General features: G+C 67.6%; 1 protein-coding gene across 1 annotated transcript; it reads right to left on the reverse strand.

The window, feature by feature from the left end:
* Positions 1-66: 66 nt before the first annotated feature.
* On the reverse strand, positions 67-27,560 carry LOC308057255 (voltage-dependent P/Q-type calcium channel subunit alpha-1A-like). The gene is given in 30 exon segments (XM_080411400.1): positions 67-1,655; positions 4,817-4,960; positions 4,962-5,071; positions 5,697-5,892; positions 8,461-8,496; positions 9,306-9,416; positions 9,805-9,943; positions 10,018-10,121; positions 10,941-11,041; positions 11,127-11,234; positions 11,810-11,915; positions 13,953-14,049; positions 15,536-15,663; positions 15,769-15,919; positions 19,684-19,784; positions 19,887-19,952; positions 20,108-20,224; positions 20,845-20,928; positions 21,527-21,637; positions 22,777-22,941; positions 23,042-23,243; positions 23,339-23,479; positions 23,547-23,707; positions 23,786-23,885; positions 25,122-25,228; positions 25,310-25,369; positions 25,959-26,088; positions 26,190-26,331; positions 26,477-26,835; positions 26,965-27,560. Coding segments are annotated over 30 exon segments (4,599 nt in total). The 5' UTR covers positions 27,531-27,560; the 3' UTR covers positions 67-1,199.
* Positions 27,561-27,566: the final 6 nt, after the last annotated feature.

A 27,566-nucleotide genomic window follows, 5' to 3' on the forward strand; every position in this document is an offset into this window, starting at 1 on the left:
CCTTCCCCCAAACTGGAGGGCGTCCCCTGATAGGTCGGTTGGCTTGGCCCAAACTTGTTGGGGGGGGGTGGGGGTGGAAATTGGGCTGCTTCCCCCCCCCTTCCCCCTCCCGCCTCAGTTTCCCGCACCACCGGGGTGGGGGGACTCCACAACCTCGTGGGGAGCGGGGACCTTCCCCCCCCCCTCCCCCCCTTCCGGGAACCTCCACGTGTTGCCCACGCGGGGGCTGAGCCCGGGGGGCGGGTTGGGGGGTCAGGGCCGGCGCCCGGATGCCGGTGTCCCCTTGGGGGGGGTGGGGGCGGGGGGGCACAGATTCCCGTGTGGCGGCGGGAGCGTCCCCGCGGCAGCGGAGCTGGGGGCGCAGGGTCCCGCCGTGGGTGCTCGGGTCAGTCCCCCCCCGCTACCCCCACTCCCAAACCGGCTGCCCCGCTCCCACCGGGACACCCCCACCCCCCGGTGCGCTGGACCGGGGATGCTGCTGGTTCCGGGGGGGGTCGTGTCCCCTCCCCCCATGTCCCCGGTGCCCCGGGCGGGGCTGCGGCGCTTCCTGACTCCGCCGCTTCCTCGTTCCTGCAGCGGCGGGGGGGGGGGGGTGGGGGGTGTGAGCTGTGCCGGGACCCCCTCGGGGCCCTCCACCCCCCCACCGGGGCCCGATCCCGGGAAGGAGCGAGAAGGGCTCGATCCAAAATTCCTCTTTTTTAATGGTTTCGTTTTTTTCGAGGGGAAGGGGGGGGGGAAGCAGGAATTTTTTTGTTGTTGTTGATATTTTTTTTGTCCTTTTTTTTTCTTTCTTTTTTTTTCTTTTTTTTTTCTTTTTTCTCTTTATTTCTGGTTTCGGTAACTCGGTTCATGCAATGTCGGCAGTCCCGGTCCCGCCGCCTCCGTGCCTCGGGCGGGGGGGGGGGGGGGGTGGGTGCCCGGTGCCCGGTGCCCGGCCCGGAGCCTCCCCGGGCTCTGCCGCCCGTTCCCGCCCCGGCGGCTCCTCCCGGTCCGGGCCGCCGCGCCCGTGCGGGGCGGGGGGGTGGGAGTGTTGGGGGGGGGGTGTCCCCGGGGCCGCCCCCCGCGGCGGCTCCTCCAGATGATAAAACTCATCCATAGCCCCGGGAGCGGGGTGGGGGGGTTGTTGGCGTCCACCACCCCCCCTGTCGCGATATATCGCCGCAACGGCGCGCTGTCGCGATAGGTGGCCGGAGGCGCCGCTAGCAGCAGTCATCGTCCGTCTCGCTGTAGGGGTCGCGGAGGCCGGGCCGCCCCTTCCCGGCCCCGTGCCCCGGGTAGTAGCCGTTGGGCAGCCGCCGGCCGGGCCGGGGGGGAGACGGGCCTGGCCCCCCCCCGCCGCCACCGCCCCCTCGAGGGGCTCGGGGGGGGCGTCCGTCGAGCGGCGGCTCCGGATCGCGGGACCCCCGGGGGGCGTCGCTCCAGCGGGCGGCGGGGCGGGCGGCGCGGGGCGAGGGGGGCGCGGCGGCGGGCGGCGGGGGGCGGCGCGGTCCGCGGGCGGGGGGCGGCGCGGCGGGCGGGGGTCGGCGGCCGGCGGGCGAGTAGGAGACGTGCGGCCGCGGCGTGGCGGGGGTCGGCGGCAGCTGGCGGCGCGCGCGGCGGGGGGTGCTGGTCCCCGAGGTGGAGAGAACCGGGCTGCCGCTCACCGAACTACTGCCCTGCAGCAACAGCGGGACACGGGGATGGCGGGGGGGGCACGGGGGGGACAGGGGGGCACGGGGGCATGGGGGGAGGCGGGGGGACACGGGGACATGGACACGGGGATATGGGGGGACACAGGGGGACATGGGGGCGGGGGGGACGGGGACACGGAGGGAGGCGGGGAGGCACGGGGGGGACATGGGGGCACGGGGACATGGGGGACATGGACACGGGGATATGGGGGGACACGGGGGGACATGGGGGCACGGGGACATGGGGGGACATGGACACAGGGATGGATATGGGGGGACACGGGGTGACATGGGGCACGGGGACATGGGGGACATGGACACGGGGATATGGGGGGACATGGGGGAGGGGAGGATGGGGACACGGAGGGAGGCGGGAGGGGCACGGGGGGGAGATGGGGGCGGGGGGGACATGGGGGCACGGGGACATGGGGGGAGGCGGGGGACATGGGGGGCATGGACACGGGGATATGGGGGGCGGGGGGGGGACGGGGACACGGAGGGAGGCGGGGGACATGGGGGACAGCACGGGGGGGACACATGGGGAAGACGGGACAGGTGAAGGGACATGGAGGGACACGGACATGGGGGACAAGGGAAAGGACACGGGACACGGGGGGGAGACGGGGGACAGGCAGGAGGGACACGGACAGGAGGAGGGACACAGATGGGGGGGGCCACACGGAGAGGGAGACGGACATGAGGGATATGGGGGGGACAGGGGAAGGGACGTGGGGGACACAGGGGGATGGACACGGAGAGCGGGGGGTCACGGACACAAGCGGAGACATTGGGGGGGGATCACGGCCATGAGGGATCACGGAGGGGGGGGGGGGGGCGGGGGGGCGGGTCACAGCCACGGGCCATGCAGACACGGTGGGGCCGGGGGGGGGGGGCAGAGAAAAGCAGCGGGGACACAACGGGGGACACACACACAAACGAGAGAGCAGAGGGAAGAGAAGTGAGAAGAGGCGGGGGGGGGGGGGGCACGGGGGGGGGGCTGCCGGGTCCCCCCAAAGCCAGTTGCCAGGCAAAAGAAACCAAAGCGGGGTGGGGGGGTGGGGGCAGGGTTCAGCCAGGAGAGATGGGAGGGGGAAGCAGGGGCTGGAGAAGTTTGGAAGAGTCGGCTGGGGGGGGGGGGTGTCCTGCACCCCCAAACTGTCCCCTAGGGAAGGGTTGGGGACCATGCACCCCAAGCTGGGACCAGCGGGGGGGGGGGGGGGGGCACATGCCAATCTGTTACCTGGGGAGGGGGCGTGAGCCGTGAGCCGTTACCTGCAGGCACCCAGGATTCGGGGTCCGTGCACCCCAACACTGGCCGGAGGGGCGGGGGGGGGCACCCTAATTCAGCCCTCTGAGGGGGGTGGCCGTGCACCCCCTGCTTATCAGGGTTGGGGGGCGTATGCTGCAGCCCGTGGGGGGGGTGTCTGTGCACCCTGACCCGAGGTGGTGACCCCAGCACCTCTCCCCAGGGTGCACGGCTGGGCACCCCAACTCCATCACCCACCCCAGGGCGGGGGGGGGGGGCACCCCCAAACCTCAGCGTAGGGGCTGTGCCCCTCCCCCCCCCAGGACTAGTGGGGGGGCCCCCCAACCTGGCTGGAAGGGCTGAGGCCCCTGATACAGTTAGTGCAGCCGGGCACCCCAATATTGGGAGGGGGGCTGCACCCCAATACTGGGCATGTGGACCTGCGCACCCCAATGCAGGGCTCAGGGGGGGTCCCTGCACCCCAATACTGGGTATGTGGGGCTATGCACCCCAAAGCTGGAGGGGGGGGGGCTGCACCCCAATACTGGGTATGTGGGGCTGTGCACCCCAAAGATGGGGGGGGGCTGCACCCCAATACTGGGTATGTGGGGCTGTGCACCCCAAAGCTGGAGGGGGGGGCTGCACCCCAATACTGGATATGTGGGGCTGTGCACCCCAAAGCTGGGGGGGGGCTGCACCCCAATACTGGGTATGTGGGGCTGTGCACCCCAAAGCTGGGGGGGGGGTGTCCCTGCACCCCAAGCCTGGGTGCGTGGGGCTGCGCACCCCAATGCAGGGCCCTGGGGGGGGGGGTCCCCTGCACCCCAAGCCTGGGCGCGTGGGACTGTGCACCCCAAAATCAGGGCTCAGAGGGGGGGGGGGTGTCCCTGTACCCCAACCCTGGGCTGGGGGCAACATCCCCTCGGGGGCTAAGGGGGAAATGGGGTGGGGGTCACCCCAAAACAGCCCAGGGCAGCAAAGAGGCTCCCCCTGGGGCTGCGTCCCCATGCAGGATTGGCCCCCCACAGGGGGTGCTGGGGGGGGGGGGTGGGGGGTGTGTGCAGCTTCTTTCCAAACTTTTCAGCGTGGTGGGGGGGTCGGCTGGAGCCTGGGGGGGCCAGAGCAGACGGTGGGGGGGCCCCCGAACCGCTTACCTGGGCCACCCCTCGCCGTGACAGCGCAGCCAAAGCAGAGCGATGGGGAGACAGAGAGGTGAATCAAGGCAGGGCCCCCCAAGCAGCGGGGGGCACCGGGGGGCCAAGCGAAGTGGCTCTGTGCGGGCAGGGATGGGCGGGGGGGGGGGGGGTTCCGATAGTGGAAAGGCGGTGGGGGGGGCATCTGGAGGGGTCGAAGCGTCGCTGCGGCCAACTGCCACCCCCCTTTGCACGCCCAGATCCCCCCCAGGGGTCACCCACTGTTCCCCCCCCCCCAAGTCCTCCTTCTGGGTGCTGTCTCTTGGGGGGGAAAAGCTGGACCCCCCCCCCAAGGCAGGGCATGCTGGAGGGGGCTCTGTGGTCCCCCCGGTATAAACGGGTGGGTAGAATGGGCAGGGGGGCTGGGACCCCCCCACCTTACCCAAGCAGCCACAGACCATTGGGGGGGGGAGGTGTGTGTCCCAGTGCCCCTGGTACTTGGCCGGTGGGGGGGGGGTTTGTCCCAATGCCCCTCATATGTGGCCAGCACCAGTGGGTGGGTGGGGGTCCCAGTGCCCCTGGTACGTGGCCAGCACCAGTGGGGGGGGGGCATCCCGGTGCTGGGGGGTGTCTTTTGTTGACGCCTGAGCCAGAGGCCACCCAGCCGGGGGTGGGGAGGCAGCCCTTGCCCCACCATGGGTGGGGGGTGTCCTGCACCCCCCTCCCCATGCCTAGAGGCGGAGGGGGGAGCGGAGGGGGGCACCCACCTGCCGGGGGGCTGCGTGCTCCCGACCCTCGCTGGGGGAGCGGGACCAGCGTCGGTCGCGGGAGCGGGGGCGGCCGTAGTCGTGCCGCTCGGGGGGGCAGCGCTCCTTGTCCCCGGGGCCGTGGTGGTGGTGGTGGTGGTGGTGGGTGGTGGTGGTGGCGGTGCTTGCGGTCCTTGGCGCGGCCCCGCTCGGGGTCCCGCTCCTTGGGTGGGAGGTCGCCCGACTGCGTTGTGACGCTGAGGTCCGTGCCCAGCCCTGCGTGGGATGGGGTGGTGGTGAGGGGGGGCAGCGGGGGGGGCAGGAGGTGGGGGTGCCAAGGAGCAGGTGTGGTGGCTTAGGGACATGGGGGGACCCGGTGGAGGAGGTATGGTGGCCCAGGGGACACCAGGGCCAGGAGATGGGGACCCAGTGGAGATGGGATGGCCCAGGGGACATGGGATGCAGGAGGTGGGGACACAGTGGAGAGGCGGTGGCCCGGGGGACATGGAGGGACCTGGTGGAGGAGATGCGGCGGTCCAGGGGACACCAGGAGCAGGAGATGGGGACCCAATGGCAAAGGGGACATGGGGTGCAGGAAATGGGGACTCGGTGGAGGAGATGTGGTGGCCCAGGGGACACCAGGGCCAGGAGATGGGGACCCAATGGAGGCGATGTGGTGGCCCAGAGGACATGGGATGCAGGAGATGGGGACCCAGTGGAGATGTGGTGGCCCAGGGGACGTTAATGTGACAAGAGGTGGTGGCCTTGGGGACAGCTGGGTCAGGTGATGAAGGGGACCCATCAGAGAGGGTGGCCTTGGGGACACCCAGGGCAAGAGGAGGTGGTGGGACCCAGGGGATGCTCCGGGGGGGGCAGAGGTGGGGGAACTGTCAGGTCCCACCTGTGTCCACGTCGGTGTAACGGCTGAGGGAGCGCTCGGAGGCACGGTGGCTCCGTTCCCGCCGGCGCTGGTGATGCCGCTGGCCGTCCTCGGGGATGACGCGCTCCAGTGAGTAGTCATCCAGGCGGATGCCCCGGGCGCGCGGGTGGCCCAGCATGGAGGCGGAGCGCTTCATGGGGCTGGCGTCTGAGATGGTCTGAGGGCGAGAGCGGAGTGGTGGGGACGGTCAGGGGGGCTGGGAGGGGGCAGCTCCTGTGGCGGGGGGGCTTGAGGGAAGAGTTACCTGTGTGTGCTGGCCCATTTGTAGCACTTCGTCCCTCCAGCTACCCATCCATCCATCTGTCCGTCATCTGTCTACCCACCCATCCGTCCATCCATCCATCCATCTGCCCATCCATCCACCCATCTACCCACCCATCCACCCATCCATCCATCCATCTGTCCGTCCATCTGTCTACCCCACCCATCCGTCCATCCATCCATCCATCTGCCCATCCACCCACCCATCTACCCACCCATCCACCCATCTACCCACCCATCCATCCATCCATCTGTCCGTCCATCTGTCTACCCACCCATCCGTCCATCCATCCATCCATCTGCCCATCCATCCACCCATCTACCCACCCATCCACCCATCTACCCACCCATCCACCCATCCATCCATCCATCTGTCCGTCCATCTGTCTACCCATTTATCCTTCTGTCCATCCATCAACTGTCCATCCACCCATCCATCCATCCATCCATCCTTCCATCATCCACCTGTCCACCCATCCGTCCATCCACCTGTCCATCATTCCATCTATCCACCCATCTATCCATCCGTCCATCCCAGCCCCCCTGTTGCCCCCCTCCCTCCCCCCCTGCCCCATCCGGGCCGTAGCCCCCCCCCTGCCCCATCCGGGCCGTGGCACCCCCCTGCCCCCCAGCTCTATCCCTGCTCCCCCCTTGCAGTGGGTGCAGGACCAGTGCCCCCACAGCCACCAGTGCTGTGCCCCACACTGTCCCCACAGCTCCTGCCTTTGGTGGGTGCCGGCCCACTGTGCTCCATGCTGGGGGTCCCACGGCTGGACTGGGGGGGACAAGGTGTCCCCTATGACCCGTGTCCCCCACCGCCCTGGGACAGACACGCTCCGGCGCAGTATCTCAGCCCCTGGGAGAGACCCCCCTCACCCCCGCTGCTCTAACCATTGACTGCGCCGCCACCGCCGGGGACCCCCGAGTGTCACCGGCCACTAAGCGGGGGGGGGGGGGGGGAGGGGGGCAAGGGGATTGGGGACAGAATGTGGACACAATCAGGGGATGGGGACACTGCTCCTTGCTGGCCACGCTGGTGCTGGGACACGGGGACACGGGGGTGGCCCAGGGGATGGGACACGGAGGGGATGGATAAGAGGGGGGGTGCAGGGGGGCCAAGGAGGGGGGACAGGGACAGGCACTGGGGACAGAGGGACAGACAGATGGACAGACAGGAGTCAGGAGCTGTCTGGTTAGCGGGTGTCCCAGGACAGGAGAGACTGGGAGGGACGGAGAGTGGGATGGGGGGATGGAGGGATGGAGGGTGGGAGGGAGGGAAGGGTGGGAGGGATGGGGGGACAGAGGGGACAGAGGGATGGAGGGGACAGAGGGACGGGGAGACAGAGGGACGGGGGGGACAGAGGGACAGAGGGATGGCAGGAGGGAGGGACAGAGGGATGGGGGGGACAGAAGGATGGGGGGACAGAGGGATGGCAGGAGGGAGGGATGGAGGGATGAATGGAGGGATGGTGGGACAAAGGCTGGATGGAGCAACAGACGGTGCAATGAAAGGGTGGAGGGAGGGATGCAGGAATGTGGGGATGGAGGGATGCAGAGATGCAGGGAGGGATGCAGTGGCAAAATGAGTGTGGTGAAGAGCAGGAGCTGATGAGACAGAGATGGCTGGAGCAGGGGACAGCAAAATGAGAGCAATGATGGAGGGAGGGATGGATGGAGGGATGGAGGGATGGATGGTGGGATGGAGGGATGGAGGCAGGGAAGGATGGTGGGATGGAGGGATGGATGGCGGGATGGAGGGATGGAGGCAGGGAAGGATGGTGGGATGGAGGGATGGATGGCAGGATGGAGGGATGGAGGCAGGGAAGGATGGAGGGATGGAGGCAGGGAAGGATGGAGGGAAGGATGGAGGGATGGAGGGAAGGATGGAGGGATGGAGGGAAGGATGGATGGAGGGTTGGATGGAGGGAAGGATGGTGGGATGGAGGGAAGGATGGAGGGATGGAGGGATGGAGGCAGGGAAGGATGGAGGGATGGATGGAGGGAAGGATGGAGGGATGGATGGAGGGAAGGATGGAGGGATGGAGGGATGGAGGCAGGGAGGGATGGAGGGATGGAGGCAGGGAAGGATGGAGGGATGGAGGCAGGGAGGGATGGAGGGAAGGATGGAGGGATGGAGGGAAGGATGGATGGAGGGATGGATGGAGGGAAGGATGGTGGGATGGAGGGAAGGATGGAGGGATGGATGGCGGGATGGAGGGATGGAGGCAGGGAAGGATGGAGGGATGGATGGAGGGAAGGATGGAGGGATGGAGGGAAGGATGGAGGGATGGAGGCAGGGAGGGATGGAGGGAAGGATGGAGGGATGGATGGTGGGATGGAGGCAGGGAAGGATGGAGGGATGGAGGCAGAGGGCAGGCAGAGCTGGCGGGGGGCTGCATGGGGCAGGGGGCCGGGAGGGAGCAGGTGGAGCGGGGGGCTCTTGGCGGGGCCCGGCGGTACCTACACTGAGGTTATTCCCTCGGGGTCGGACCTTCCTCCTCTGCTAGAGCCAGCCCAGGCGGTGCCCGCAGAGCCGCGAGAGAGAGAGAGACCAGAGTAAACACGGGGCCGGGCGGCGGGGGCCGGGGGGGCGGCGGGGGCCGGGGTCACCCCGCAGGGAGCCAAGCACCAGCCGGGCGAGCAGCAGCAACGAGCGGAGCAGCCAGAGCATCCCTGTCCCTGTCCCTGTCCCCAGCCCCGGGCATGCGGAGGGGGGGCCACCCCCGCAGCTGGTGGCACCCGCTGGCACCGAGGACACGGATCCGTGTCCCTGGGGAGCGGGGGTCGGCCGTGGACCCCCACTGTTGCTGGAGGGGGACGCGTGTCCCTGTGCCGGAGCAGGCTGGATGCCGCGCTGGAGCAGATGCAGGAGTGTCCCCAGCCTGGGGACCGGGGGAGGTGGCACCTCTTCCCCAGCTTCACGCCCACCCCTCAGCCCCCTGCCGCCATGCTCATGCCCCCCCTGAAGCCCCCAGCCCAGCAGCTGCAGCCATTTGGGGGGGAGGGGGGCTCAGGACGCTGCTCCTGCCACCGGCTGCATCAAGGGGGTCCACACCGCCTCAGCCGGCACAGCTACGGCCCCCCCCAAAGCCCCCTCCCCCCCCCCCCCCCCATTAAAGCACCGGTGGCCATGGCAGCGTGGGAGGGGGCTGCAGAGGGGCGATGGGGTCGTGCTGCCCAGCCTGGGGACCGTCTCCAGTGTCCCCAAGGGGACAGGGACGGCCGCGCTGGGTGTCCCTCGTGCTGGGTGTCCCTCGGGCGGGGGGGCCGTGGCGGGGGCCGGTGGCACCCCGGAAGGGGTCCCCTCACCTGGTTTTCGGCGGGGAGCCGCGGCATGGAGGCGGCGCGGCCGTGCCCCTCCATGGGCAGGTAGTCGCTGTCGGAGTAGCCGTCCTTCGCCATCTCGCGCATCTCCACCAGCTGCGGGGGGGGGGGGAGGGGCACCAGGTGGGGAAACTGAGGCACGGCGGGGGGGGGCAGCACCAAACCCAGGGGCATCCACCCCCCCCGGGCGCAGCGGGATGCCGTGCAGAGATCGGGGGGGGGGGGCAGGCACCAGGGGGTGGGGGGAGGGGTGTGCAGGTGGGGAGACGGGGACCCCTGGGTACATGGGGGCTGGAGGGGCACAGGGGTGATGGGGCTGAGGGACCCCCGGGGACATGGGGACGGGTGGATGTGGGGGAGACGGGGCTGAGGGGACCCCCAGGGGTGAATGTGGGGGAGATGGGGCTGAGGGGACCCTGGGGACACAGTGGCCAGAGGGACATGGGGCTGGCCGGGGCTGGGGGGCCCCGGTGCAGCCCCTCACCTGGGAGTTGGGGCGGCTGTTGGGGATGTCCTCGGGGTGTCCCCGCTCGGGGCTCCAGGTCCCCGTTTTCTGGAACATCTCCTGGGCGCGCTGGGTGACCCAGGACTGACTCTCCTTCAGGCCCCCGTCACGCGCAGCCCTGGGGGGGCACAGGTGGCTCAGCCCCCTCCCGGCTGCGCTGGGCAGGGGCAGGATGGGGCCCGTGGCACTTACAGCCCCGTGCCCGGCTCGGCCGTGGGCCCCGCATCCGGCCCTGTGGTCCCCTCCTGCGTGGGGGACGGTGGCTCCATGCGCTGGAACATCAGCGGCGTCCGGTTCTGCGGGGACACGAGAGCGGCTGGGGACACGGTGGGGACACGGTGGGGATGCAGCACAGGGGTTATGGGGCTGGGAGGCAGGGACACAGGGCAGGGACGGTGCTGGGACAGTTGGGGATGGGGACACCGGAGGGGTGCTCGGGGATGGGGACACGGGGATGGGGACACTGGAGGGGTGCTGGGGGATGGGGACACGGGGATGGGACACTGGAGGGGTGCTTGGGGATGGGGACACTGGAGGGGTGCTCAGGGATGGGGACACGGGGATGGGACACTGGAGGGGTGCTTGGGGATAGGGACACAGGGATGGGGACACTGGAGGGGTGCTTGGGGATGGGGACACAGAGATGGGGACACTGGAGGGGTGCTCGGGGATGGGGACACTGGAGGGGTGCTTGGGGATGGGGACACTGGAGGGGTGCTCGGGGATGGGGACACGGGGATGGGACACTGGAGGGGTGCTTGGGGATGGGGACATGGGGATGGGATGGATCTGGGATGCTTGGGGATGGGGACACTGGAGGGGTGCTTGGGGATGGGGACATGGGGATGGGATGGATCTGGATGCATGGGGATGGGGACACCGGCGAGACATGGGAAAGGGACAAGGCTGGGATGGGGACACTGGAGGGATGCTTGGGAAGGGGACAGGGCTGGGATGGGGACACGAGGGATGCTTGGGGGTGGGATGGGGACATGGGAGGACTCGGGAAGAGGGCAGGTATGGGATGGGGGTGCAGGAGGCAGAGAAGGGGCTGGGCTGGACCCCTGGAGGGACGTGGGGAGGGGACAGTTTTGGGGTGCTGGTGCTGGCCCCACCTGCTCCTCCCGCATGGCCTGCAGCTTCTTGGCTTTGCTCTGCCGGTAGTACTCCATGATCATCATCGCGGCGTAGATCTTCCCCACCGTCAGATCGGTGGCTGCGGGCACAGAGGGTGAGGGGGGATGGGGATGGGGAGGGGGACAGGGATAGGAACTGGGAGGGGGATGGGGACGGTCCCTTACACTTGTGGGGGGTGACGAGCAGGTCCAGGTTTTTGGGGGAGAGGTTGGGCCAGATGGCGATCATCTCCTTGCGGAGCTCTGCGTCCATCTGCTGCTTGTCGGCTCCCCCTGCGGACAGAGGGCTGAGCGCCCCGTCCCCTTGGGGACCACCCGTCCCTGTCCCCCCGGCACCCCCTCCCCTCCCCTCCCCCATGGGGACCCCCCTGCCCCCCCCGACACTTCTGCCCTGGACCCCCGTCTGCTGGTGTCCCCTCACCCCCCGTTTTCCTGCCTTCCCCAGAGACCTCCAACCCCGGGCTCCTGGTTCTTGTCCCCTCCACCCCTGGGGACCCTCTCCCTGTCCTTGTCACCCAAGGGACCCTGTCCCCATGCCCCAGGGTCCCTGTGCCCCCAGCATCTTGGGCCACATACCCTCAGGTCTTCATCCCCAAATATCCAGCACCCCTGTACCCCCCCAGTCCCTGTCCTTGTCCCCCTCCCTCCAGCACCCCCACATACCCAGTCCCCATCCCCATCCCCCCAGAATCCTCACCCTGATCCCCACCCCTGCAGCATCCTGGTCCCCAACCCCTCAGGGTCCCTGTCCCCCTGCCCCCAGAGCCCCCATCCCCTCGAGGACCCCGCTGCCCGTCCTGCCGGGTCCCTGTCCCCCCGGGGTCCCCACCCCCCTGTCCCCCCCTTGCCTTTGGCGATCTTGATGTCGAGGGCAGTTCGGATCAGGGCCATGAGGGTCGAGTTGAAATGCACCGTGTTGTCGTCGGCCACCGGCAGGTCCATGCGGAGCAGCCGCTGCGGGGCCGAGCAGAGCGGGGGGCATCACCCGCCGCCCCCTCCCACCACGCCCGGGGGCTGGCGAGAAGGCGGGGGCCACCACGCAGCCACTGGGGAAACTGAGGCACGCTCCCCATCACCCTCCCCAAGCCTCCCCCCACCCCGGCCCCCCGCCTTCTCCCCAGGTCGCGGCCCCCGGACCCCCGCGAGATGCCCAGGGTGGGGGGCACGGCCAAGCGGGACCCCGGCGGCCGGGTGGGCAGCACATGCAGCGGCAGCACATGCAGCGGGGAGGGGGTCGAGTCGTTCCCAGCTCCGCTCCAGGGATTGGGGGGGGGAGGGGGCAGCCGGGGGCTTCTCAGGGTGCAAACCAGCATCCTCGGGAGGGGGGGATCCAGGGAGACGTGCCTTGGGGGAGGGGGGGGGGCTGGGTGGGTGGAGAAGCGATGAGTTTGCCAGGCCTCAGCCCCATGGTGCCCCGAGCCCCCCCCCCCCCCAGCTCCCAGCACCAAGCAGGTGGCAGGTCCCCACCTCAACAAGGGCAGGGACCCCCCTCCCCATGCAGCCCCGGGGGTGGGGAGGGGGATCTGGGGGTGCAGCGCAGCAGGGCAGGGAGCGAGCAATGCCGATGGGGAAACTGAGGCATGGAGACGTGGGGTCCCCACGCCCCCCCCCCCGGTGCCCGGGTCCCATCCCCCCCACCCTGTGCCCCACGATGCAGCTCCCGAGCACCCGTAGCCCCCGTGGCTGGTGGGGGCGTGGGCCGTGCAGCAGCCGGGGGGCTGGGTGGGGGGACGGGGGTCTCACTGCCAGGAGAGGAGGTGGTGGGTGGAGGTGGGATGGAGAGAGGGAGACTGGGGGGGGAGGGGGGAGCTGTGGGGATGGGGGGATGGGGGAGAGGGGGGCAGGGGTGAGCCCCGGGGGGGGCCTGAGCAGGGGCTCCTCTGCGTGGGCACGGCAAGCCCCGGGCGGGGGGGGTGTCCCTAAAAATGGGCTGCTCTGGGTGAGCAATCTGGGGGGGCTGGCCAAGCCCCGGGGGGGACCCCAAATAGGGGCTCTGGGGGGCTGGCAAAGCCCGGGGGGACCCCAAATAGGGCGTCTGAGGGGGCTGAGCCAAAGTCCTTAGGGGACTCCAAATAGGGGCTTCTGGGGGGGCTGGCTGAGCCCCAGGGGGGGTGTCCCCAAATAGGGGCTTCTGGGGGGCTGGCTGAGCCCCATGAGGGACCCCAGATAGTAATCTGGGGGGGGGCTCGTTGAGCCCAATAGGGGAGTATCCCAAATGGGGTTGGGGGGAGGGGGCTGGCTAGGCCAATGATGGGGACCCCAAATAGAGGTTTCTGGGCTGAGCCAAATGGGGGGGGGACACCCCAAATAGGGGTTTCTGGGCTGAGCCAGATGGGGGGGGGACCCCAAATAGGGGTTTCGGGGGGGAGGGCTGTCTGACCCCAATATGGGGGTCCCCAAATAGGGGTTTCGGGGGGGGCTTGCTGAGCCCAACATGGGGGTCCCCAAATAGGGGTTTCTGGGCTGAGCCCAATGGGGGGGGACCCCAAATAGGGGTTTTGTGGGGGGGGCTGGCTGAGCCCAACGTGGGGGTCCCCAAATAGGGGTTTCTGGGCTGAGCCCAATGGGGGGGGACCCCAAATAGGGGTCTGGGGGGGGGGGGACTGGCCGATCCCCACGGGGGGTCCCCAGTAGGGGCTCCTGGGGGGGTCTGGCCCCGAGCCTCCAGCCTGCGGCAGGCAGGGAGGTGGCGGGGGGCACACGCTCCCCGGGGCGGCGAATCTTACCCAGCCCGTCCTGGGGGGACGCGCAGAGGCTCAGCGGGGGCCGGCGGCCGCCGCACCTGTCAGGGCTCGCCGCAGGAGGAGAAAAACACCAAAAAAAAGAACCAAAAACCAAAGAAAAAAAAAAAAAAAAAAACAAACCAAAAAACCTAGCAAAAAATAAAAATAAAACCCAAAAAAGAGGCCGAGAAGCATCGGCCGGGCTGAGTCGGGGCCGCCGCTGGGACGGCTGTGGGGGGCTTCGCTTTGGTGGGAAAAGTTATTCTACCTTATAAGCAACACGGGGTGGGCATTTCTTGCCTAAACCCAGGGGCGGGGACATATGTCTCAGCATTTCATACATGTCCATGAAAGTCAGCCGGCCCCTGGGAGCGGAGAGAACGAGAAGGAAGAGACATCGGACAGAAAAAGGACAAAAAAGAGGCGAGAGAGACAGAGAGACGCGGAGAAAAAAAAAATAAAAAATTAAAAAAAAAAAAAAAAAGGGAAGGGGGGGGAATCAAAATGAAAAAAAAAAAAAAAAAAAAGGTTTAAACCCGGCCGGCCGCAGCTCGCAGAGGAGGAGGAGGAGGAGGAGGGGAGGAAGGCGATGGCCGGTGCCCATGCAACCCCACGGTGTCGCCCGGCCGGGGGCCGCGGCAAGCAGAGCTGGGCAGGAATGGGGGGGGGGGGGGGGCTCCATGCGGCGCGCCGGGGCCGGCCCCGGGCTGGGTTGTGCGGGTCGTATCTGTGTGTATATATATATATATATAAAGATATCATATATATATCCGAGAAACCATAAGCAACATTCATTCCGTTGATGCTCAGCAGGTTTTTAGTGTAAGTCAAACCTTGCAAGCAACCCTATGAGGGCATTTCTTGCCTAAGCCCAATGGGGGAGATATTACGCGTAATAAACTGTACATATCCTTATAATGAATGCGGCCACTGCAAGAAGAATACAGGGGGGTTAGTGTGGACGCCGGAGACACGCGACCGCCCGCGGATGCGCCGAGGGGACGGGGAAACTGAGGCACGGACCCCGGAGCCGGGGGGGGGAGGGGGAAGCAAGAGGATGGGGATAGGAGCCTTCCCCACACTGCCCTGGGGTGGGGTGGCCGCCGCTTGGCTGTGGTGGGGATGGGGGGGGCTGCAGGGTGGGGAGAGTTGGAGTGTCCCCCCCCTCCCCCAAGAAATCGCCGCTGCCAGCTCTGGCCCAGTACGGACCAGTTTAACCCAGTACAGGGCACTGAGGACCTGGCAGAGCACCACGGGGTACCCCAGAGCAGCAGCCAGGGAGCCAGCCCCTGGGCACCGGGACAAAGCAGACCCCACACCCCAGCCACCGCCCTCCAGGACATGGTGGGGACCCTCCAGCACCCGGCAGGACCCCCGGGGACCCCCCTGTGTCCGGCCGAGCCCCACAGCTGCCCTGGGCTGGGGGCTGAGGGCCGGGCTGGGGGGAGCGATCCAGCGGCTGAGCACCTACAATTGAGAGAGGACAGGTTAACCGGCACGGTGCGGGGGGGCCGGGCCCCCCATGGCTGCGTGGGGACAGCAGACCCAGGGGACACCCCCTGGGGGGGACACCCTGGAGAGGACAGCCCCTGGGGACATGTCCCACGGGGGGGGGGGACACACACAGCTCCTGGGGAGGGGACACCAAGGCCACTGACCCCAGAGGACCCCGGGGGGGGCTCTTGGGCACCTGCCACGTCCCCCTGCTGGGGAGGGGGGGGGACGGGACATTGTCTGGCCAGCCAAGCCCCCCGGAACCACTGTGCCCCCGGCGCTGAGAGGGGACGCCAGCACCTCGGGTGCCCCCCGCACACACCCCCTCACCACCCCCCACCCCGGGGGGGTCCTTACCAGGCGGCGGGGTCGTACTCAGCCCAGACGCGGACGTACTCGTCCAGGTGGTGGGGGCCCAGGATGGAGGAGTCGCGCGTCAGGTACTCGAAGTTGTCCATGATGACGGCGACGAAGAGGTTCAGCATCTGAGGGGGGGCGGGGGAAGCAGGGGGGGGTCGGGGCACAGGGGTGGGATCAGGGGGTGTCCCCCCATCCCCAGCCACATGCCCCTCCCCCCCCCCAGGGCTCACCAGGAAGGAGCAGAGGAAGATGAAGGAGACGAAGTAGAAGTAGGCGAACTCGTTGCCGCACTCGTCCTCCTTGATGCCCGAGTTCTGGTCACAGGGCTTCCCGCTGAGGCAGGACAGCATGATCTCGTGCCAGGCCTCCCCCGTGGCACTCCTGCGGCACAGGACAGGAACCCCGCTGCGTCACCCCGGCCGGGGAGGGCGCTGGGGCGGGGGGTGCGCTGGGGTGGCACTGGGTACCCTGGGTGGCACTGGGATGGTGCTGGGGGGACACGGCAGCGTGGCACGGGGTACCACTGATGACATGGCACTGGGTACCCTGGGTGGCACTGGGATGGTGCTGGGGGGACACGGCAGCGTGGCACGGGGTACCACTGATGACATGGCACTGGGTACCCTGGGTGGCACTGGGATGGTGCTGGGGGGACATGGCAGTGTGGCACTGGGTACCACTGATGGCATGGCACTGGGTACCCTGGGTGGCACTGGGATGGTGCTGGGGGGACACGGCAGCGTGGCACTGAGTACCACTGATGGCATGGCACCGGATACTCTGGGTGGCACTGGGATGGTGCTGGGGGGACACGGCAGCGTGGCACTGGGTACCACTGATGGCATGGCACTGGATACTCTGGGTGGCACTGGGATGGTGCTGGGGGGACACGGCAGCGTGGCACGGGGTACCACTGATGACATGGCACTGGGTACCCTGGGTGGCACTGGGATGGTGCTGGGGGGACATGGCAGTGTGGCACTGGGTACCACTGATGGCATGGCACTGGGTACCCTGGGTGGCACTGGGATGGTGCTGGGGGGACACGGCAGCGTGGCACTGAGTACCACTGATGGCATGGCACCGGATACTCTGGGTGGCACTGGGATGGTGCTGGGGGGACACGGCAGCGTGGCACTGGGTACCACTGATGGCATGGCACTGGATACTCTGGGTGGCACTGGGATGGTGCTGGGGGGACACGGCAGCGTGGCACGGGGTACCACTGATGGCATGGCACTGGATACTCTGGGTGGCACTGGGATGGTGCTGGGGGGACATGGCAGTGTGGCACTGGGTACCACTGATGGCATGGCACTGGATACTCTGTGTGGCACTGGGATGGTGCTGGGGGGACATGGCAGTGTGGCACTGGGTACCACTGATGGCATGGCACTGGGATGGTGCTGGGGACACACCAGTATGGCACTGGGCACCCCGGTGGCACTGGGATGGTGCTAGGGACACACTGTGGCACTGGGCACCCTGGGTGACACTGGGATGGTGCTGGGGGGACACACCAGTGTGGCACTGGGTACCCTGGGTGGCACTGGGATGGTGCTAGGGACACACTGTGGCACTGGGCACCCTGGGTGGCACTGGGATGGTGCTGGGGGGACATGGCAGCATGGCACTGGGTACCACTGATGGCATGGCACTGGATACTCTGGGTGGCACTGGGATGGTGCTGGGGGGACATGGCAGCATGGCACTGGGTACCACTGATGGCATGGCACTAGATACCCTGGGTGGCACTGGGATGGTGCTGGGGGGACACACCAGTATGGCACTGGGTACCACTGATGGCATGGCACTGGGATGCTGCTGGGGACACACCAGTATGGCACTGGGCACACCGGTGGCACTGGGATGGTGCTAGGGACACACTGTGGCACTGGGCACCCTGGGTGACACTGGGATGGTGCTGGGGGGACACGGCAGCATGGCAGGGGTACCACTGATGGCATGGCACTGGATACTCTGGGTGGCACTGGGATGGTACTGGGGACACACCAGTATGGCACTGGGTACCCTGGGTGGCACTGAGATGGTGCTGGGGGGACACGGCAGCGTGGCACTGGGTAACACTGATGGTATGGCACTGGATACTCTGGGTGGCACTGGGATGGTGCTGGGGGGACATGGCAGTGTGGCACTGGGTACCACTGATGGCATGGCACTGGGTACCCTGGGTGGCACTGGGATGGTGCTGGGGGGACACGGCAGCGTGGCACTGAGTACCACTGATGGCATGGCACCGGATACTCTGGGTGGCACTGGGATGGTGCTGGGGGGACACGGCAGCGTGGCACTGGGTACCACTGATGGCATGGCACTGGATACTCTGGGTGGCACTGGGATGGTGCTGGGGGGACATGGCAGTGTGGCACTGGGTACCACTGATGGCATGGCACTGGATACTCTGTGTGGCACTGGGATGGTGCTGGGGGGACATGGCAGTGTGGCACTGGGTACCACTGATGGCATGGCACTGGGATGGTGCTGGGGACACACCAGTATGGCACTGGGCACCCCGGTGGCACTGGGATGGTGCTAGGGACACACTGTGGCACTGGGCACCCTGGGTGACACTGGGATGGTGCTGGGGGGACACACCAGTGTGGCACTGGGTACCCTGGGTGGCACTGGGATGGTGCTAGGGACACACTGTGGCACTGGGCACCCTGGGTGGCACTGGGATGGTGCTGGGGGGACATGGCAGCATGGCACTGGGTACCACTGATGGCATGGCACTAGATACCCTGGGTGGCACTGGGATGGTGCTGGGGGGACACACCAGTATGGCACTGGGTACCACTGATGGCATGGCACTGGGATGCTGCTGGGGACACACCAGTATGGCACTGGGCACACCGGTGGCACTGGGATGGTGCTAGGGACACACTGTGGCACTGGGCACCCTGGGTGACACTGGGATGGTGCTGGGGGGACACGGCAGCATGGCAGGGGTACCACTGATGGCATGGCACTGGATACTCTGGGTGGCACTGGGATGGTACTGGGGACACACCAGTATGGCACTGGGTACCCTGGGTGGCACTGAGATGGTGCTGGGGGGACACGGCAGCGTGGCACTGGGTAACACTGATGGTATGGCACTGGATACTCTGGGTGGCACTGGGATGGTGCTGGGGGGACATGGCAGTGTGGCACTGGGTACCACTGATGGCATGGCACTGGGATGGTGCTGGGGACACACTAGTATGGCACTGGGTACTACAGATGGCATGGCACTGGGATGGTGCTGGGGACACACCAGTGTGGCACTGGGTACTACAGATGGCATGGCACTGGGATGGTGCTGGGGACACACCAGTGTGGCACTGGGTACCACTGATGGCATGGCGCTGGGATGGTGCTGGGGACACACCAGTATGGCACTGGGTACTACAGATGGCATGGCACTGGGATGGTGCTGGGGACACACCAGTGTGGCACTGGGTACCACTGATGGCATGGCACTGGGATGGTGCTGGGGACACACCAGTATGGCACTGGGTACTACAGATGGCATGGCACTGGGATGGTGCTGGGGACACACCAGTGTGGCACTGGGTACCACTGATGGCATGGCGCTGGGATGGTGCTGGGGACACACCAGTATGGCACTGGGTACTACAGATGGCATGGCACTGGGATGGTGCTGGGGACACACCAGTGTGGCACTGGGTACCACTGATGGCATGGCGCTGGGATGGTGCTGGGGACACACCAGTATGGCACTGGGTACCACTGATGGCATGGCACTGGGATAGTGCTGGGGGGACACACCAGTGTGGCACTGGGCACCCTGGGTGACACTGGGATGGTGCTGGGGACACACACCAGTATGGCACTGGGTACCACTGATGGCATGGCAATGGGATGGTGCTGGGGACACACCAGTATGGCACTGGGTACTACTGATGGCATGGCACTGGGATGGTGCTGGGGACACACCAGTATGGCACTGGGTACCACTGATGGCATGGCACTGGGATGGTGCTGGGGGGACACCAGTGTGGCACTGGGTACCCTGGGTGACACTGGGATGGTGCTGGGGGGACACGGCAGCGTGGCACTGGGTACCCTGGGTGACACTGGGATGGTACTGGGGACACACCAGTATGGCACTGGGCACTCACCGGAAGAGCAGCATGAGGGCCTGGAAGAAGGTGCGGAAGTTGTTGTGCTGGGTGATGGCCGACTCGTCGTCCTCCTCCTCGATGCCAATGTTGCCGAAGACCTGGGGGAGCGGGGCTGGCTCAGGGGGGGGCAGGGGGGCCGGGGGGGGGAGGGGTGGGGGGCCGGGGGGTGGGGGAGGGGTGGGGCGGCCGGGGTCTCTCACCTGCATCCCGATGATGGCGTAGATGAAGAAGAGCATGGCGATGAGCAGGCAGACGTAGGGCAGAGCCTGGGGGCACAGCGGGGCTGGTCACCCCGTACCGCGACTGGATGCGGCCCCCCAGTGCGGGTTGGGCTGCCGGGGGAGGGGGGGGTTGGGGGTGGGGGATGGGCTGTGGGGTTTTTTTTTTGGGGGGGGGGGGGAGGGGACACATTGGGCAGCACCTTGAAGGACTGGACGAAGGTCCAGAGCAGGATGCGGATGGTGTAGCCCTGGCGCAGCAGCTTGATGAGCCGCGCCGCCCGGAAGAGCCGCAGGAAGCTGAGGTTGATGAAGTTGTTCTGGGGGGGGGGACACGAGGGGTGAGGGGGGGGATGTGAGGAGTGAGGGGGGGATGCAAGGGGTGAGGGGGGGGCATGAGGGGTGAGGGGGGGGATGTGAGGGGTGAGGGGGGGACGTGAGGGGTGAGGGGGGGGATGCGAGGGGTGAGGGGGGGCAGCGAGGGGTGAGGGGGGGCAGCGAGGGGTGGGGGGGGGATGTGAGGGGTGAGGGGGGGCAGCGAGAGGGGTGGGGGGGGACACGAGGGGTGAGGGGGGGACGCGAGGGGTGAGGGGGGGGACGAGAGGGGTGAGGGGGGGACGCGAGGGGTGAGGGGGGGACGCGAGGGGTGAGGGGCGGGATGAGAGGGGTGAGGGGGGGACACGAGGGTGAGGAGGGGGACGCGAGGGGTGAGGGGGCGACACGAGGGGTGAGGGGGGGACACGAGGGGTGAGGGGGGGACACGAGGGGGGGACGCGAGGGGTGAGGGGGGGATGCGAGGGGTGGGGGGGGATGTGACAGGTGAGGGGGGGCAGCAAGGGGTGAGGGGGGGATGCGAGGGGTGAGGGGGGGACGCGAGGGGGGGGGGGGGGGCGAGCGGAGCCCGACCCCGGCGCGCAGGGGGGTGGCGGCTCCCCCCTACCCCGAACTCCGTCACCAGGATGTCCGTGATGCTGCCCAGGACCGTGACGAAGTCAAAGACGTTCCAGGCGTCGCGGAAATAATTCTGCAACGGGAAGGGGGCGAGGGACGCAGGGCAGCGGCGCTGCCAGCCTGCCAGATCCTGGGATCCCGCAGGTACCCGTGCACCGGATCCCAGGATCCCACAGGTAGCCACGCACCGGATCCCAGGATCCCACAGGTAGCCACGCACCGGATCCCAGGATCCCACAGGTACCCACGCACCGGATCCCAGGATCCCACAGATACCCACACACCGGATCCCAGGATCCCACAGGTACCCACACACCGGATCCCAGGATCCCACAGGTACCCACGCACCGGATCCCAGGATCCCACAGGTACCTGTGCACTGACTCCTGCAATCCCCACTAGCCGTGTACTGGCTCCCAGGATCTCATGGGATCCCATGCAACAGGATCCCACGATTACCTGTGCACCGGCTCCCGGGATCCCACAGGTACCCACGCACCACGATCCCCCAAGTGCCTGTGCACCGGCTCCTGGGATCCCGTGGGCACCCACGCTTTGGGATCCCACGAGTACCCGCGCCCTGGCTCCCGGGATCCCGTGGGCGCGGTGCAGGATGCCCCAGGGCTGGCCATGTGCCGCAGATCCCCAGATCCCGGCGCGGCGGCACATACCAGCACCCCGAAGGCCATGATCTTGAGGAGACACTCGAGGGAGAAGAGGGAGGTGAAGACGTTGTTGAACATCTTCAGCACGTTCTCGTAGGCGTCCGAGGCATCATAGAACTGGGGGGAGAGCGCAGGGTGGGGGCGGGGACCGGGCAGAGGGGTGCGCCCCTGGGGGGAGGGGGAACCGGGGGTACAGGGGAAGATCCCAGGACAGGATGGATCCAGGGGCACAGGGATGGGTCCAGGGGCCCAGGGACAGATCCGTGGATAGGACGGATCTGGGGATAGGACGGATCCAGGGGCACAGGGACAGATCTGTGGATAGGACGGATCTGGGGATAGGATGGATCCAGAGGTACAGGGATGGATCCTGGGGTGCTGGAACAGATCCAGGGATGGAATGGATCCAGGAGCACAGGGATGGGTCCAGGGGCCCAGGGACAGGTCCGTGGATAGGATGGATCTAGGGATAGGACAGATCTAGGGGTACAGGGAAGGATCCAGGGGCCCAGGGACAGATCTGTGGATAGGATGGATCTGGGGATAGGACAGATCCAAGTGCACAGGGATGGATCTCGGGATAGGATGGATCTGGGGACAGGATGGATCCAGGGGTACAGGGATGGATCCAGGGGCACAGGGACGGATCCATGGATGGGATGGATCTGGGGACAGGATGGATCCAGGGGCACAGGGATGGATCCAGGGGCCCAGGGACAGATCCGTGGATAGGATGGATCTGGGGATAGGATGGATCCAGGAGCACAGGGATGGATCTGGGGACAGGATGGATCCAGGGGTACAGGGACGGATCCAGGGGCACAGGGACGGATCCATGGATGGGATGGATCTGGGGACAGGACGGATCCAGGGGCACAGGGACAGATCCGTGGATAGGATGGATCTGGGGATAGGACGGATCCAGGTGCACAGGGATGGATCTGGGGACAGAATGGATCCAGGGGTACAGGGATGGATCTGGGGACAGGATGGATCCAGGGGTACAGGGATGGATCTGGGGACAGGATGGATCCAGGGGTACAGGGATGGATCTGGGGACAGGATGGATCCAGGGGTACAGGGATGGATCCAGGGGCACAGGGACAGATCTGGGGACAGGACGGATCTAGGGGCACAGGGCTGGATCCAGGGGCACGGGGATGGATCGATGGGGGACAGGGACGGATCCAGGGGACGGCAGAGGTGGCGGGGGAGAAGGGCAGCCCCCCGGGCCCCCCAGCCCCCTCCCCCCCAACCTTCATCATGAGGACGATGGTGTTGAGGGCGATCATGGCCATGATGGTGTACTCGAAGGGCGGCGACACCACGAACTGCCACATGCGGTACTGGAAGCTCTGCCGGTTCTGCGGCATGTGCCGCGTCAGGGGCTTGGCGCTGATGGCGAAGTCGATGCAGGCTCTCTGCGGGGGCGGGGACGGGGACAGCGCCGGCGTCACCCACCCTGGCCCGCCCGGGGGGTCCCCGATGGGCGGCGGGGGGATGGGGGCGCGCAGGTGGCACCTCGTTCTTCTCCAGGCTGTACTCTTCCATCATCTTGTCCCCCTGCTCCTGGAAGGTGATGATGATCAAGGCCACGAAGATGTTGACGAAGAAGAAGGGGAAGACGACGAAGTAGACGACGTAGAAGATGGACATCTCCATGCGATAGCCGGGGCTGGGGCCCTGGTTCTCGTAGGTGGCGTCCACTGAGTGCTTGAGGACCCTGCAGTGGGACGAGGGCAGGGACGGGGTGGGGGGTCCCTGCGCGCCCCCCCACCCCACCCCCACGCCACCCCCTACCCACCCCCGCGCCCTTACTGCGGCCACCCCTCGCCGGTGGAGACGGTGAAGAGGGTGAGCAGCGCCCAGAGGACGTTGTCGTAGTGGAACTCGTACTTCTTCCACTCCCGCTTCTGCGCCTTCACCTCGTTGTCCTTCTCGTAGACCAGGTACTCGCCCCTGGGAGGGGAGGGGGCGGTGGGACGGGGTGGGGGGCACAGCAGACCCCCGCCCGGCCGCGCCGTACCTGCAGTCCTTCTCGAACTCCTTGGACTCGTCGGTGCAGTAGAAGAACTTGCCCTTGAAGAGCTGGACGGCCACCACGGCGAAGATGAACATGAAGAGCATGTAGACGATGAGGATGTTGAGGACATTCTTCAGGGAGTTCACCACGCAGTCGAAGACGGCCTGGGGGTGGGGGGGCGGGGAGGGGGTCAGCACCGTGGTGGGGAGCGAATCCCCCTCCCCACCCACCCCCGCCCCCACCTTGAGCTTGGGCAGCCTCTTGATGGTCTTCAAGGGCCGGAGGACGCGGAGGACGCGGAGGGACTTGATGGTGTTGATGTCCTTCCCCTTGCTGCTGCCTCTGGGGGGGGGGGGGGAGGGGGAGGTGTGGGACCTCCGACGTGGCGGCTTGGTGACAGTCCCCTCCCCAGCCAAGCGGGCAGGGGGATCAGGGCGAAGACCTCCCGCGCCCATCACCCCCCCGCCCCCGCCTGTTCCCCGTCCCTGAGGGTGCTTGTGGGGGGTTGGGGGAGGGGTGCGGAGGGGTGGGGGTGGGGTGGAGCGAGGCACGACCATGAGCACGAGGAGAGCACGAGGACAGAGACGGGGCGGGAGACGAAGGCAGAGAGACTTTACCGTGAGCTGCTCCTGTGGCGGGTGGCAGAGGAAGGGGAGAGACAAGGCACGGTGAGAGCCCAGCCCCCACCCCGCACCCACCCCCACGGCCCACGGGGGGGGGAACCCGGCTTCCCGGGAGGTACTCGGGGTCTGCTCTGGGCTTACTCACCCGCTCCTTGGGGGATGCTCAGTTAGGTGGGGGATGCTCATTCTGTACTTAGGGGATGCCCAGTTACTCGGGGGATGCTCACCCCTTACTTTAAGGATGCTCAGTTACTCGGGGGGGAGCTCACCCCTTCCTTGGGGGATGCTCAGTTACTTGGGCGTTGCTCATGTTTTACTCCAAGGGTGCTCAGTTCCTCAGCGGATGTTCATCCTTTGCTTGGGAAATGCCCAACTAGCCAAGGGATGCTCAATTACTTGAGGGATGCTCACCTTTTACTTTAAGGATGCTCAGTCACTCAAGGGATGCTCATCCTTTACTCGGGGGATGCTCAGTCACTCAAAGGATGCTCACTCATCACTCAGGGGATGCTCATCTATTTCTAGGAGATCCCTCATCCCTTACTAGAAGGTTACTCATCCCTTACTAAGAGGTTACTCATCCTTTGCTAGGGGATTCCCCGTCTTTCTTTGGGGTTTGCTCCTGCTCACTGCTCTGGGCTTTCTGCGCTGGGGCGGCTGCTCAGCCCCAAGGGCAGTGGGGCCTGATCCTGCCTGGGGTCGGGGGGGCGCGGGGACACCGGGACAGTGACAGGACGACACAGCGCGGCGGCAAGCGGCGGAGAACGGACGTCAAGCAACAGAGCAGAGCGCGGGACAGACCGCGGCAGCGCTGGGAGGGCCCCACCGGGAGGCACTGGGAGAGGCGGGACCCCCGCCGCCACCATCCCCTTCGCTCCCCGAGGCGGGAGACCCTGGTGTGCCCACCCCTCCCGTGCCCAACCCCCCCCCCCCGTGTCCCCGAGGGGGGACTCACGTGAAGGCGAAGGCCACCAGCGCCCCGCTGACCACGATGAAATCCAGAATGTTCCACAGGTCCCGGAAATAGGCACCTTGGTGAAGCACCAGCCCCAAATCCACCATCTGCGGGGGGGCAATGGGGGTGGCGGGGGTGAGGGGGTGCCAGGGGGCCCCCCACCCTTCAGACCCTCCCCCCGCGCTCACCTTGATCACCATCTCGAAGGTGAAGACGCCCGTGAAGACGTAGTCGAAGTAGCGCAAGACCTGGAGGGGGAGGAGGGGGGGGTGGGATGCCTGACCCCTCCCCCCCAGCACTCTGAGCCCCTCCTGGCACCCCAAGACCCCCCAGCACCCCTCAAGCTGCATGATTCCCCCAGCACCCCGGGAATCCCTGGCACCCTGGGACCCTCCCGGGACCCCCTGGCACCCCAGGACCCCCCTGGGACCCTTCCGGGACCCTCTGGCACCCCAGGACCCTCCCAGGATCCACCTGGGACCCTCCTGGGACCCCCTGGCACCCCAGGACCCTCCTGGGACCCTCCCAGGACCCTCTGGCACCCCACCCCAGGACCCTCCCAGGACCCTCCCAGGACCCCGGGACCCTCCTGGGACCCCCTGGCACCCCAGGACCCTCCCAGGACCCCCTGATACCCCAGGACAACCCTCCTGGCATCTTGCCCCTCCCCCAGTCCCGTCCCCCCTGGGGGTGCAGGCAGGGTCTCCAAGGCAGGACAAGGAGGGGGACCCCCACTCTGGGTGTTGTTTTGGGGCGCCCCACCCTACATTGCAGCGCTGTGAGGAGGGGGCTCAGTCCGACAGCACTGGAGGGGTCCCTGTTTGGGGGGGGGCTCACATTGTTGCGGGGGGCGTTGGGCTGCACAGGGTCCTCGGCGGCCAGGGCGATGCTGCTCATGGCGATGACCATCAGGATGCACATCTCGAAGTACCGCAGGTTGACGATGTAGTGGCACAGCCGGCGAAACCTGGGGGGGGAGGGGGGACGGGGACATGGCGGGGGGGTGGGGGGGTGAGGGGGACCCCCCAGGGCCCCCCCAGCCCCCCCCCCTGCCCCGGTGGTGCTCACGGGTTGGTGGTGGAGAGGATGAACATGGAGCTGTAGGGCACCATGGGCTTGGGGCCGTTCTCGTCCTGCCCGTCGCCTTCCTCCTTCTTCTCCTCCTCCTCCTCCTTGCGGGGCAGCGGCTCGGGGTTGGCGTTCCTGTTCACTGCGGGAGCAGCGCTGTCATGGCCCCCCGACCCCCCCAGACCCCCCCCCCCCGGCCACCACAGATCCCCCCCAGACCTCCTGCCCCACCCCCCCCCACCCCCCCCCATCTCCCACAACCCCCAGCCCCCAGGGGTCCCCCCTACCTTGCACCAGGGCACTGGTGGGGGGCGGCGGGAGGGGGGGTGGGATGTCCACAGCCGTGTGCTCTGGCTTCCCCCCCCCCTTGGCGAGGTTGTTGTGGGTGCCGGGGTTGGTGACCACCAAGCTGTTTTCGGGGGGAGGGTTGGTGGTGACAGGGGGGCGGCGGGGGGGGGCTCCAGTGGGGCAGGCGGTGTGATTGCCCATGGTGGGGGGCGCGGGGGGCTCGGCAGTGGCCAGCTTGTTGTTCTTCATGTTGTCGATGTCCTCGGCTACGGGGGGCTCCCGGCGCCCCACGTCCTGCTGGATGGGGCGGGTGGTGGAGAGCGTGGGGCCGGCCGGCACGCCAGGGGTCTGGGTCTCCCTGGGGGGAGGCGGAGGGGAGGGGGCTCAGAGGAGACCCCCCGGTACAGCTCCCAGGGGACTCGGGCCCCCCCAAGAGCTGGCAGAGCTCCTGGGGTCCTGCCATCGCCAGGGGGTCCTGTGCGCTCACCTCCGCCGCCGGTGCCGCCTCTCCTTGTCGTCCCGCCTGCCCTCGCCATCGTAGGCGGCCGGTGCAGCGTGGCGGTGCCGCCGGCGTCGCTCACCATCCCCGTGCTCCCCGTCCCCCTCGCCCCGTCCCGGCCGGCCACCCTCCCGGTGCCGCGGCCGTCGCTCGGGCCGCGTGCCCTCCTCGCCCTCCTCGGCCACCCGCCGGTGTGCCCGGTGCCGCCGGTGCTCGCGTTCAGGCTGCGGTGACCCAGCGCGGCCATCCCGGCTGCCGCCAGCCCGGTGCCGGCGCTCGACGGCTTTGAGGCGCTCGGCATCGGTGTAGCCGCGCTCCTGGCTGGGCTCCCGCTCCGGCTCCCGGCTGATGCTGCGGGGCCGGCGGCTGGCGGGGGGCTCGCCGGGCCGGGGACCACCGGGATCAGGGTAGCGCGGCTGCCGCCGCAGCTCATCGGTGCGGGGCTGGCTGAAACGGGGCTCCGGCAGCGGCTCGCCGGGACGCGTCTTGTTGGTGTTGTTGTTGCGGTTCTCCTGGGGGTCCACCACCAGCGGGCGGTCCAGGTGGGTCTTCATGTCAGGGCGCAGGTGGCGGGCGTAGGGCACCTTCCA

Source organism: Falco punctatus (genome assembly GCF_963210335.1).
Source record: "Falco punctatus genome assembly, contig: scaffold_201, whole genome shotgun sequence".
Lineage (NCBI taxonomy): Eukaryota > Metazoa > Chordata > Aves > Falconiformes > Falconidae > Falco > Falco punctatus.